Source organism: Ziziphus jujuba, chromosome 8 (genome assembly GCF_031755915.1).
Source record: "Ziziphus jujuba cultivar Dongzao chromosome 8, ASM3175591v1".
Lineage (NCBI taxonomy): Eukaryota > Viridiplantae > Streptophyta > Magnoliopsida > Rosales > Rhamnaceae > Ziziphus > Ziziphus jujuba.
In genome coordinates this window covers 22,042,908-22,055,761 of record NC_083386.1, presented here as the reverse complement: position 1 = coordinate 22,055,761, position 12,854 = coordinate 22,042,908, and the positions used below count along the sequence as shown (strand labels likewise).

Genomic DNA, 12,854 nt, shown 5'->3' with positions numbered 1-12,854 from the left:
AATTGGATGAGTATGAAATATCAAAGTTCATGAAAACCTACAATTCACATATGAAAATATACCAAATTTGATAGAGGAGTTACTGAATTTGTGTAATAGGCAGCCTGTCTAAATGGAAGGTAGATCTCTACGTCTTACTTGGTATATATTATTTGATTGAAAATGGTTTCTTTTACAAGCTGGATTTGAGAGCGGCGTCAATTAGGGCTACCGTGAGGATAAGAGTTATGCTGTACTCGAGGCAAAAGCGATTTACTGTGAGTTGGAATTGATTCTGTTATTGATTGTGGGCATTTGCAAGGTGATGGTGGAATCCAAGTAGTTAAATATGTGAGAATTTCAAATTTAGATAAGAGTGTCTAGTGAGTTCTTGCATGGTTGGTTGGACAGCTATCTATAACTGTGTCCTTAACAAGTGTTAATGTATCGATTATATGCATTATGATAGTGTGTTTTCAACCTTTAAGAGTTGAAATATCTTAATTTTATAGCGCGAGGGAGGAATTTTTTGTAGGGGCAATGTTATGTAATATTATGATAAGTTGTTGTTGTTGTTGTTTTTTTTTTAAATAATTTTTTTGGACATATATATATATATATATATATATATTTATTGTAGCTAGCCCCATTAATTAGATTTTTTTAATAAATTAAATAGGTTTCAATTTTTTTTTAGAATTTTTTTTTCTATTTTTTTAGAGAATGATATGATTTTTGAAAGATTTGAGATTCACAATAAATACATTACAAATTTATATAAAAAATAAACATCGTCCAACTTCAAACAAACCAAAAAAAACAAAAAAAGAAAGAAAATTATTTTAGATTTTGTTATAAATTAATTAACCAAAATAAATTGAGAACTATAAAAAATTAACAATAAAATTAGTAAAACAAAAGAAAGAGATATAATTTTATAAATAAGTATAGTTCTTTTAATTGTATAATCTATTGCTCTTAACTAATTGCATTAAATCAATGTAATGGTGAATAATCATTGTTTAGAAGATTTGAAATAAATAAGTATTATATTGCTAATAAATATTATAACTTTATTTAATAATTATGATTGTAAATAAGTAAAAGATAATAAAAAAAAAAAATACCATAAGTGGGAAAAAAAAAGCTATTAAAAAAACCAAAAAAAGAAAAGTAGGACAAAAAATATATAACGTATTTGGGGGTGTGTGGGAGTTAAATAAGGTAGGACACCTTGTAATTTGGTGGTGTAATAAAAATTATATTGAAAATTTTAAAAATTAAAAAATTAAAAAATTAAAAGTGGCCCTTGGCCTACCTGGGTCCGTCCGTGTTACGGTACAAAGGTTTTTACGTACATTGTTTACAAACAGTAATAAAACGTTATCTTGCTTGATATTATAATTCAGTGAAAGTATATAAATTTGAAATATTAATTTTTTTTATAGAAATATTAAAAAATATTGAATGTCGATAAAAATTTATAAAAATATTTAAATTTATTTTAAAAAATAAAAATTGTTATTGAAATTTTAGTATTAATTTATTTAAACAATTAATTATCAAACTGATTATAAAAATTAAAAAATATTAAATAGATATTATATTTTTTTTATTTATGTAATTTATAGTAAACGGTAACGATTATAAATAAACTATTATTGATAAAACATATATATATATATATATATATATATATATATATATTTAATAAAATTGTCTATTAATTAAGATAAAATAATCATTACAAATCATTATATTTCATAAATATTATTTCAATACTAATATAACTCTTAGGTAATTGAAATTATTAGGTAATTGAAATTATTGATCTCTTTCTTATTTTCATTTTGAAATATTAAATATGAAAAATAATTATTAAAAAAATATATTTTTTTAATAATTTTTCATATAATTATTAATATATCAACCAGAAAGATTTTATATTAAATATAGTTGTCTTTAATGTTTAGTATAATATATTCTATCAATTTTTTATTTTTATTTACTTTATGGTATTAATTTAAATACTATTAATATCAATTCTACATAATATTGTATTTCTATATTTTTATTTTTCATTTTTATATAATTAATTATTAATTTGTAATTATAAGATTCTAATGAATCCATCTTATACAAAATATATAGCAAGTATACATATGTATTATTAATGAATAGAATCTATCAATGTTATTGAATTCAATTCACTCAGTTTTATTTATATAATTAAATACTTAAAAAACCATCAAAAAGTTAAAAAAAAAATATTACTAAAATTAATTTGGAAAAATAATTTAATAAATATCAATAATATTTTTGATTTCTTTATAAAAAATTTAAAATATTTCTTAGACATTTTAAAATTTTTTATAAAAATTTCAAAGCTTTATATGAATTTTTTTAAATTTTAATAGATATTATGAATTCTTTTAATTAAATTATTAAGAATATTTTGATAAAAATTTTCATAAAAATTTTAATAAATAGTATAAAAATTTTATTCATTTTTATTTGAAATTAAAATTTTTTAACCCATTATAAAAATAAAAAATTTTAAAAAAAATTTCACAAAAAATTTCGATATCTAAAACTTTGTTTTATACTACTTGAAATAGACTCCAAATTTATTAAAAATTACATAAAGACTTTGGCGCTTAATACCCTTCTATAATATAAAAATATCATCCTCTGTAATTATTACTAATATGACTTTTGATAAATTATTGAGCAAGTAAAAAAGGCACTGTTTTCTTGCTCCCAAGCATGAAAATATTTCAATAAATTTGAAAATTAATCAATACCATAAATCAAAAATGAAAAAAAAAAAAAAGGATCACTCATAATGCTCTAATTTAAATATATTTTTTTCTTAATATATTTCAACAACAAATATATAACATAAAGAAAAATGAATTAAAAATTTTACAAAAATACTTTAAAATTAGGAAAAAAATGAAAAGAGAGAGAGTTTTTTTATTTTTTATTTTTTTTATTTTAATCAGATAAATATATTTCTATACAATGGATCCCACGAATGCCATAAAAAACAAAAAAAACGCTTTCTACCAGAAATTAGGAAATGATCAGATTGCATTGCTGTAGAATGCAATGTGTAGGGGAATGTAGGTGAATCAAACCCCCCTGGTTGGCTTGCCGTGGTCGTCTTTGCCGTAATTGACAGGTGTCGTCTTAGGGTTTCGCCAAAAAAAAAAAAAAAAAAAAAACGCAAACTTTCAGATCCCAATTCCGAATTGAAGCTGCCCATTTCAAAATTTTCAAGAACCTTCAACGAAAACCCACAACTTTATTTCTTCACACACACTCTCTCTAAATATATATTTATTTTTTTAATTATTTTTATAGAAAATATTGGGACATTTATTCTTTTGGGAATTGAAGTTGGATTTTTCAAATTTTTGTCTTCGTGGGGTTGGATGGAAATTTTACAAGACGTAAACAGCATAGACGGAGAAGGAGATGGAAGGAAGGCCATGGCTTCCACTTCTTCTACGCCATCATCGACATCTGGGTATCGATTATTTGGTCGCGAAGCCTCTGTTCACCACTGTATGGGTGGTGGTAAAGGTCAGAATAAACTCTTCGATTCTTTTTGTATTTTCTTTGATATTTACAAGCTGTATTTTTTGTTTACCGATTATGTGCTTTTCTTTTTGTTTATGGGTTTTGTCACTTCTTGTCCCCCCTTTTGGAATATGAAAAAAAGAAAAAGAAAAATTATCTGGGAAATTGTGTAAGTGTTTTTATAAAGCTTTTTGATTGTCTCGGTCCTCTAGGATGATGTTTTTCATATTGTTATTAAATTTTGATGAAACAATATTGATTGGATTGCTGTGATTGAATGTAGTGGTGGGGTTGTCCAGGTGAGTGACCATACTGGAAAGTTTAAGGTTCATTCCTACTATTAACTGAAATGAGAAGATAAAGGGAAGAATAATGTTTGTGTTTTCACGGGAAAGTTGTCATTTTGATTCATTGCTTAGTGACTGTTAAAAAATTAATTGCTTTTGTAGATTTCGAACTTGGAGCAGCCTAATGCCAGTTAAAATGTTCCTTCCTAAAGAATGGTGGTTATAATTATCATAAGACAAGAAGATATTGATATTGGTCCTTTGGGCAAAATGGAGAGAAAATCTTGGTAACTCCCTCTCTTTTTTCATTAAATTGGAAAAAGAAAAAGAAAAAAGTGAGTAGAATTTTAGTCTTGGCAAGACAAGAGAGATCATTAGAGTGGTCTCACTTCTATCTTAATTTGGAGCTGCTGGCGCCTTTGCAAGCTTGCCTAATGGAGTATGGCCTTGGATGGTTACACCGCTTTGATCTCTTTGTGGTCTCATTGCTTTACAGTAACTGCAGGCACATTTTCTTTCTGACAGGGTTAGTGTTAAGAAAGAGATAGCTAGTATTTGTCTACAATTTTTGTTATTTTCAGATAGTTAGCTTTGAAAAATAAGAAGAAAATATGTACAGTAGATACTGTATTCAGTGGGTGAAAGAAGATCATTGAAGTGGCTCACCTACGTTATTCTTTTTTTTTGGGTTAAATGTCTTGTCTTGTTTCCTGCCTATACCTTCATGTCAATGAGGTCAACTGGAACATAGGCATTTCTTTTTTTCTTTTTTTTCTTTTTTTTGGATATTTAACATCTATTTAAGACTGCTTGGTATTTTATTAATTTGTCGAAGTGTCTAGTTATTCATTGGGAACATGTCAAATTTAATTTGACTGTGTCACAATAATTTGTTACCTGCTATAGACTTCTTGCATATATCCTATATTATAATTTCATTGTCATTTAACCTGTCCTTTGTACCTTTTCTCTTGTCTCTTAGCTGCGGATGTTCTATTGTGGAAGCAGCAGCATGTTTCCTTTGGCGTCATCATTGCTGCTACAGTTGCATGGATCCTATTCGAATGGTCTGGACTATCATTCTTATCAATTTGTTCAGATGTGTTGCTGATTTTGATCGTAGTATTGTTTCTCTGTGCCAATTATGCTGCTTATAGAAACAAGTATGGATACCTCCCCTCTGTCTATCCATTATTATCAATTTAGACCTTAAGCTATTTCTGATCAGGTTTATTGCTTCTTGAACAGACAACCACTAAATTTACCAGAGCTAGTTTTGTCAGAGGAAATGGTTAATAATGCCGCTGCATCATTTCGTGTAAAAATTAATAATGTGCTTCTTATTGCTCATGACATCACTCTTGGCAAAGATTTCATACTTTTCTTCAAGGTCAGTCTGAGTTTGCATTATAGTAAGCATTCAGGAAGTTCTAGAGCCATGAACCTGGTGTGACGAGACCCTTGGGGAGAGTGGATATATTGTTCATGCATGTGTAACATTGGGAATTGCATGGCCCCAAGAGATTAGTTGATTGCCAACATATGGGGGTTACCTTGAAAAGTAAGAAGGGAAAAATAAATAGAAAAAGAGTTAGGCTGGGGTGGAAAGGAAGTAGACTTTTCTAGAGTTCCCTGACCAAAGCAGATGAAGCATTTATGTTTGGCAAAATGCTCTGCAGGAAACTTGGTTCAGCTCTTAGATAAAATTGTACCCCATTTGGTTTTGTGGCTCATATGTTGAACTACTTTATTTTGTCACTCAGCGAATTTCTTGGGATATATGAACTATCCTGCTATAATGACAAAAGTTCTATTTTGTTTGTGTATTATGCCTATGGTTCAACTGAAAAAGGTATCTTATTAAGTTATTTTGTTTGTAACAGGTGGTGCTCTCTTTGTGGCTTTTGTCTGTCATTGGCAGCTTCATCTCTTTCTTCACAATTGCATATGTTGGTATTGCACAATATCCTTTGTCTTTCAACTGAATGATATGTCTGATGCCTCACAATTGTGGCCTCTTTCTTCTTTATGTGTGTGCTCTTTGAAACCTTTATATATTCGTTACAGATGAATTATACACACACATTGTTTTGGATTTACTCAGCGCTACATAGAACTTATCTTCACCTCTCTTTTTGCTGGTGCCTCACAATTTTGGCGTCGTCCTTCTTTATGCATGTTCTCTTTGAAACCTTTATATATTCGTTTCAGATATCACACACATACAGACATTGTTTGTGGATTTATTTAATGTTACATAGAATTTATCTTCGCCTATCTTTTTGCTGGTGGGGATGTGGCTCAAGTCCTGTGGCTGGAACCATATTGTTCTGTCCACAATTTTAACATTGACAAGTTTATCAAGCTTTGTTATGGTAATTTAGCTTATCATGAACCTGATATGCTGTTTCAATGTTTTGTATAAATTTCTTTCCAAATTTGCTTTATTGTTGAATGAAGAAGCTCCCTTGTTAGGTGACTGTCTTACATGGCATGCTTTAAGGATCTGAGAAATTTTTTCAAAACACGAGGTTGTTGTGTTGTGGTTGATTTACTACATATTTAGCTCTTTATATAACGTTGTATTTATACTTTTGCCTATTTGAATGGTGACAGGAACTATCATATTGATTACACTTCCTGCCTTGTACAGCAAATACGACGAACATGTTGATAAGTATTGTGGAATGCTCCACCATCGATTTTCAAAGCACTATAAAGTAGTGGATGAGAATGTGCCTAGCAGACTCTTCCGAAGTTTATCCAAGGATAAAGATTCATGAGTCCAGATAGTGTTAATTACACATTTAGAAGTTGGAGATGGTGTAATTGTTAAGTCCTCAATATGTTGGCTGTTTTGCTTCTTAACCTTAGATGGCTTATAGATTTTTCACTAATATTGATGCTGTTTTGCAGTCATTGTGTTATTTGCTATTTGTTGGACCACAATCTGAATCTTCTGGTTTTGCACTTTGTGAATCTCTTGGCTAAGATGCAGATGGAAAATGCATTAAGGCAACTTTCTTAGGATGGAAGGGAAGATTGCTTGAACCCTGCTAATCATGATTTTGGATAACATATCAAATGTTATGTCTGGCTTCTAATTTTCCATTGTTGTAAATTGTAATTGCTGATTTTGGAGATACTGTTATGTTGGTTTTTTCTCTCTCCGATTTTGTAGTTAAATGCCATCGGAATAATTAATCACTAACTTGTTTGAAAAATAGGCTGAGTTACCGATATAAACATAATGTATTTTGTTATAACAAAGCAATTTATTATCTTTTGGTCGCTATGATGTTAAGATTAACTTGATGGTTAAATGCACTAAGTTCATGAAATGCAGTTTTGTTTAACTGTTACAAGAAGGTTTTCGTATATAGAATGTCTCACAAAGGAAACAAATACGGATATCACTCCAAATGTGTTTCTCTATTTTTGCAAGCACAACATGTTGCTTATTACATCAATTCTATATTGCAGAATACAAATCCCACCTTTAGATCCAATGCACGAACAGCTGAGCTATATATGTACAGAACAGATAAGAGGCATTCATATTGATGATTGAAGCAATTCATTTGCCTTCTTCAACCAAACATTGTATATATCTTCATTGTACAGAACAAAGTGCACCTGCAAATTATAACACATAATATAAATTTGGTTACTTCTCAAGAAGATCCTACTGATCAACAGATTGATTTATTTTATTCCAGCCATCTCTTGAAGCAGCATACAAAATTACAAACAGATATTATATATGTAGTTCTTCATGTAACTCTGGAAATTTGCCATCTGATTTCATATAATTCATGGGCTAATTACTGGGACTACACGTAATTTGACAAGCGTTGCCCAACATGGTAAAATTTATTATACATACACCTCTTTAAAGTCATTTGCGAATTCCTTAACAGTGGATATAGAAATTGTAGCAGCTTCTTCATAAGGGTATCTGAAATATATAATTGAAAAAAAAAAAAAATTAAAAAGAATCAAAGAGCTTGAGATTGAGTTAAAATTCAATGTATTGAAACATCTAGAGGAGTGATCTTGCATCAACTTGCTTACCCATAGACACCACAAGATATGGCTGGAAATGCAACATATTGAACGTTGTTCTCTTTGGCAACCTTCAAGCTGTTGCTGAAATCAAATTTTGGACAGAGAGAAATTCAAAAGAATATCATTAGGAGAGACAGCATTCTACTAGCAATAAAAGCAGCAAGCCGCACCACTATACATAACATATATATATATATATACCTGTATGCACTTTTCAGAAATGCTTCTGGATCACTATTAGTCTCGTAGATGGGTCCAACAGTGTGAATCACATAAGAGACAGGCAACTGAAAACCTCTGCAAATGCACAACAAAGTAAATATAACAATCATGTTTAATATGCTAAACAAAAGCATACAGAGAGAGAAGCCAAATCACAAGAATATCTTACGGCGTAATCCTTGCTTCTCCAGTGGGGCAGCGGACACCAGGCCTAACTTCTGGGACATTATAGCATGCTTGCAGAAGGTCTGGTCCAGCTGCCCTATGAATGGCTGTTATAATTAAAAACAAAAACAAAATTAGAAGCTATGGTAGATTGATATTCATCCAAAAAAAAAAAAAAGATTTAGATTGTAACATGCCAAAAAAATTACCTCCATCTACACCACCACCTCCAAGCATTCGCTCTTCTGCTGCATTAACCTGTGAAAGGGATCTCCATCAATGTGTATATCAGATCTGAAGCAAATTTAACTATCGTAGATTCACAGAGTACAATAACTGTTTCTGGGTAATCAGATTCAGAGTAATAATCTTACACGTAAACTAAATTTCACCATGATTTATGCACAAGTTCCTTAATATAATATAAGCATACAGTACAACCACGGTTGCTCTAGTTCCATGTAGTCGCTACCAGCTATGCTCTGAGTAGGAGCTTGTTTAGCATGTCCATAATCTGAGCTAAAGCAATATTAACATATTCACAGAAATCGAAAGCCCACATAGGGTAGATAAATTTGTCTCCTCATATACACATATAATTCTCTTATACTGTATTCTCTGTTTTTCTATGTATAAATTTATTAGAAACTGCAAAATTGAAATGGGATTTTTCATTTCTCAAGAAAATATTTGAAAACAACAGCTCACATAGATTATCTAAGACAAATCTGATCAGGTGCTTAGTAAAAAAGATTCCTTTTATTCTCTTTTCTTACAAACTCTCCGCAACCAAACAAGGAGCCAAGAAAAAGATACAACCTTGAACAGCTAGTCAATTAAAAAACTAGAAACTATCCAACATAAATACAAGAAATAACAAACAAACAAACAAAAAGGAGGAAAGAGAGAGGCACTGACAATGGCGTCTGTGGAGCCATGGACGAACCACTTGGTGATATCTCCTCTCTGGATGACGATACTGTAAGAGGGAGAGAGAGGAAAGCGAACCACTCCATTTTCTGTTTCAGGTCTTTGTTTATCATCATCAGCCATGGAAGCTCTGAGTATCAGTCTGAGAATTCTGAGTCTGGGTCTTGGGTTTCGGTACAGGTACTGATGGGTCAGACCCGTTCTCAGGAAGCTGTACCCTCCAACTAGAATGCTGCTCATTGGACGGTTTGTTTTCAGTTACAGAGATGAAGAGTGTGGGATTTCATGCGGTACGATGCAGCAGAGCAGTCTGTCACTAAATATTTTTCAAATATTTTTTTATTGGCTTCTCCACCTGTCGTCTACGGCCTATTTGAAGAATATCGCTTTATTAAATATTTACAAATTATTTCGACGTCATGTTAAAATATTATTAAATTAAGAAATTTCAATTTTTAGAAATGAATCGAAACAAGTTGTCATCGTTCTCCAAAATTTAAACGATTTAAAAAGTGAACCCAACTTTTTTCTTTTGCGGTGTCTTTGATAAAAGAAAATTAATGGAAATTAATTTGTTTGAAAATATGATAATTTTTTTTTTGAAAAAATATAAATTTAAAAAATTAAATTTCAATAAATATAGTAAAATACATGAAAAAATATTCCCTCTAGAAATATTTTATACAATATTAAATTTAATTACTTATAAATTTCATATTAAACAAATCAAAAAATATTATTTTTCAAAAAACTAAATTCTGATAAATTAAATTCTAAAAATTAATTTTTCTCTCACCTTTAACATTTCTTAAATAGTAACTTATTAATTTGTTCTATTTTTTTTTTTTTTTGGGTAAATCAAGTGAATCCCAATTCCTTTTTTTTTAAAAAAAAAAAAAAACACTTGTAACAGTTAGATAAAACGAATTAAATTAGATTTAGAAATATCAAATTAACGTAATAAACAATAAATGTGGAGTAATTATCAACTAGTTAATATAATAGGCAAAATGACCATATGAAGAAGATTTACAAGAAGGTTTACAGTCCTGTATATCAAGTACTTCATAAAGTTGACAAAGCACCAATATCACTCACTCCAATGTCTTTCAGATGAAGGTAATAAGTACAAAAGTCCAACCATTCAACAACCACAAAATATGCTAAGTTTATCAATTCTCTATAAGCATCTAGAATAGACCGAGGCACTCTTATTGATGTTTAGAGCAATTCATTCGCCTTGTTCAACCAGACATTGTAGATATCTTCAAGGAACAGTACAAAGTGCACCTGCAAACATTAACACTGTCAATTCAATTTGTTCACAACAAGATTCTACTAACTGACAGGTTGATTGTTTTGTTCAATTTCTATTTATGTTCTATTTGTTAATCAAGCTTGTAAACATTTATGCTACAATAACCTTACAGAACTCGAAAGCCACCAAAAATCAAATTGTTGTTTAACTTAACAAAGACTTTGAAAATATTGACATGGTTAATGGAAAAGCAAATTTAAAAATTTTGAAACTATTACTCCTAATGCAGCGATATCATGATGAAGCAACATACAAAGTTATGAATAGATATACCTCTTTAAAGTCATTTGCAAACTCTTTAGCTGTAGATATAGCAACTGTGGCAGCTTCCTCATAAGGGTATCTGAAAGATTACATTGAAAATTAGAGACAGGATGAATTTGTCATCTATCTTAAACAAGCACCAAAGAAAGCAACTTTAGAATCCATGTCTACATCATATTCCATTTTCTCAGTCATTACATCATAAGTACTTGCCATGTCTGTAACACATGGCAGGAAATGCATAATCTTAGCCTAATGAGCATGAGGTTTAGTTTCTATTTCGGGGAGAGAGAGAGAGAGAGGAAAATGAGGTTAATACTCAATGCTAGTCAGCAAACAACAAAGTTGATTGACCTTTTACTATATGCTTCAATTCAATTTCCAAGCTATGAAAGAAACGAACATAAAAACTTAATATGGTGGATAATAGTGGGAATTCCTTTGCATCAGCTTACCCATAGACACCACAAGATATGGCAGTAAAAGCAATATATTGAATGTTGTTATCTTTGGCAACCCTCAAGCTGTTTCTGTAATCAAGTTGCGAACAAAAATAAGAAACTCATTGAGACATATTAACCTACTAGGATTAACAACGACAGGAAACAGTACAGATACCTGTATGCACTTCTCAGAGTGGCTTCTGGATCACTATTGGCATTGTAGATGGGCCCAACTGTGTGAATCACATGAGAGACAGGCAACCTGAAGCCTCTGCATATGCACAACAACTTTACATCATACTCATGCTAACCATATTAACAAAATATTGAATGCAAAAATCCAAATAAAAAAATCTTACGGAGTAATCCTTGCTTCTCCTGTTGGGCAGCGAACTCCAGGTCTAACTTCTGGGACATTCCGGCATGCTTCCAGAAGATCTGGACCCGCAGCCCTATGTATGGCTGTAAGAATTAATGAAAAACAAAATCAGAAGCTATATTGGGTTCATAACAAAACGTTTACAACAGAACATTTTTTTACAACATATTACCTCCATCTGCACCACCACCTCCAAGCATTCGCTCATTCGCTGCATTTACCTATGAAATGATTTCCACCCATTATTTCAACACAGATGAAAGAAATTAAACTGCCACAAAATTATGGTAATTGATTATACAATACCTGTTTTGGTTAATCAGATTAATAAATTAACATGTAAGTTTAACCATGATTCATGCACAAAAACTTTCATAATATTAAGTATACGACCACGGAGGCCTTTGATTCATAGTATCAATGAGCTAATCGTGAATGGTATTTATAATCCGAGCTAAAGCAATTAGCAGATGCACAAAATTCGAAACCCCACCGACGAGTAGATCATATACTCCTTCACATATATACAATTCTTCAATTCTCATTCGCTGAGGAAAATCCAACACACTACAGAGATAAAACAGTATAAGAAAGCATAAAAATCAAGAACAGCATTTTCCCAATAGTAAAAAAGAAATAAAAAAAATTGGGATTTTCGTTTTTCATGAAATTGGCTTGATTATCTAAGAATCTAACACCAACCCAGAAGCTCAGTAATTAAAAATAAAATAAAAATTAAAAATTAAAAAAAAAAACCCATAAACAGGAAATCAAAGAAACTACAAATTCTGAAAAGAAATTAAGAGAGAGAGAGAGAGGCACTGACAATGGCGTCGGTGGAACCGTCTACGAACCACTTGGTGATATCTCCTCTCTGGATAACGAAATCGCAGGTGGGAGACAAAGGAAACCGAAGCACACCATTTCCTCGTCCTGCTATACCACCACCATCCATGGATTTGGAAAAAGCTTTAAGATGAGTATAATCGCTGCCGATTCTTATTCTTCTCGGGTTCGGGTCCATATGAAGCTGGGTCAGACCCGTTCTTAACAACCTGCCACTGGACCACCCTCTACCTGGAATGCTCGTCATTCTAATCCTCTCTTTTTCAGCTTCAGAGAACTTCGAGAGAGAGAAGAGTGAGTGATTCGATGCGGTACGACGTAGCAGTCGGTAGCTGAAAATATCACAGATATTGGTCTGTTCTTGCCAC

The 12,854-nt window shown here is 31.0% G+C and overlaps 3 protein-coding genes across 8 annotated transcripts; 1 reads left to right on the top strand and 2 right to left on the bottom strand.

The window, feature by feature from the left end:
* The first annotated feature begins 3,033 nt into the window (after positions 1-3,033).
* On the top strand, positions 3,034-7,146 carry LOC107413986 (reticulon-like protein B16). Of its 4 annotated transcripts, none has more exons than XR_007239659.2 (6): positions 3,034-3,567; positions 4,834-5,014; positions 5,100-5,241; positions 5,735-5,804; positions 6,505-6,682; positions 6,768-7,146. XR_007239659.2 is itself a non-coding variant. In XM_048470168.2 (6 exons), exons 1-5 carry the CDS (start codon positions 3,417-3,419, stop codon positions 6,359-6,361), a joined length of 579 nt encoding a protein of 192 aa, XP_048326125.2. In that variant the 5' UTR covers positions 3,034-3,416; the 3' UTR covers positions 6,362-6,382; positions 6,468-6,607. The 4 variants fall into 4 exon arrangements, 3 of the variants coding, with proteins under 3 accessions (XP_048326125.2, XP_048326124.2, XP_048326122.2); XM_048470168.2 differs by lacking the exon at positions 6,768-7,146 and adding an exon at positions 6,327-6,382 and having other exon boundaries at positions 6,468-6,607; XM_048470165.2 differs by having other exon boundaries at positions 3,035-3,567; positions 6,468-6,682.
* Positions 7,147-7,151: 5 nt separating this feature from the next.
* LOC107413982 (uncharacterized) lies at positions 7,152-9,589 on the bottom strand. 2 transcript variants are annotated; one of them, XM_060819708.1, is made up of 7 exons: positions 9,225-9,589; positions 8,516-8,564; positions 8,311-8,413; positions 8,121-8,216; positions 7,926-7,994; positions 7,740-7,809; positions 7,152-7,487 (listed from the first exon to the last, which is right to left on the bottom strand). In XM_060819708.1, the coding sequence occupies exons 1-7, from the start codon at positions 9,474-9,476 to the stop codon at positions 7,407-7,409; spliced, it is 720 nt and encodes a 239-aa protein (XP_060675691.1). In that variant the 5' UTR covers positions 9,477-9,589; the 3' UTR covers positions 7,152-7,406. The 2 variants fall into 2 exon arrangements, with proteins under 2 accessions (XP_060675691.1, XP_015877544.3); XM_016022058.4 differs by having other exon boundaries at positions 7,926-8,000; positions 9,225-9,584.
* A 621-nt stretch (positions 9,590-10,210) lies between these two features.
* Positions 10,211-12,794, bottom strand: LOC107413979 (uncharacterized). Of its 2 annotated transcripts, XM_048469702.2 has the most exons (8): positions 12,467-12,607; positions 12,134-12,207; positions 11,813-11,861; positions 11,621-11,723; positions 11,437-11,532; positions 11,274-11,348; positions 10,828-10,897; positions 10,211-10,526 (listed from the first exon to the last, which is right to left on the bottom strand). In XM_048469702.2, the coding sequence occupies exons 2-8, from the start codon at positions 12,146-12,148 to the stop codon at positions 10,458-10,460; spliced, it is 477 nt and encodes a 158-aa protein (XP_048325659.1). In that variant the 5' UTR covers positions 12,149-12,207; positions 12,467-12,607; the 3' UTR covers positions 10,211-10,457. The 2 variants fall into 2 exon arrangements, with proteins under 2 accessions (XP_048325659.1, XP_015877540.3); XM_016022054.4 differs by lacking the exon at positions 12,134-12,207 and having other exon boundaries at positions 12,467-12,794.
* Between the last annotated feature and the right edge of the window lie 60 nt (positions 12,795-12,854).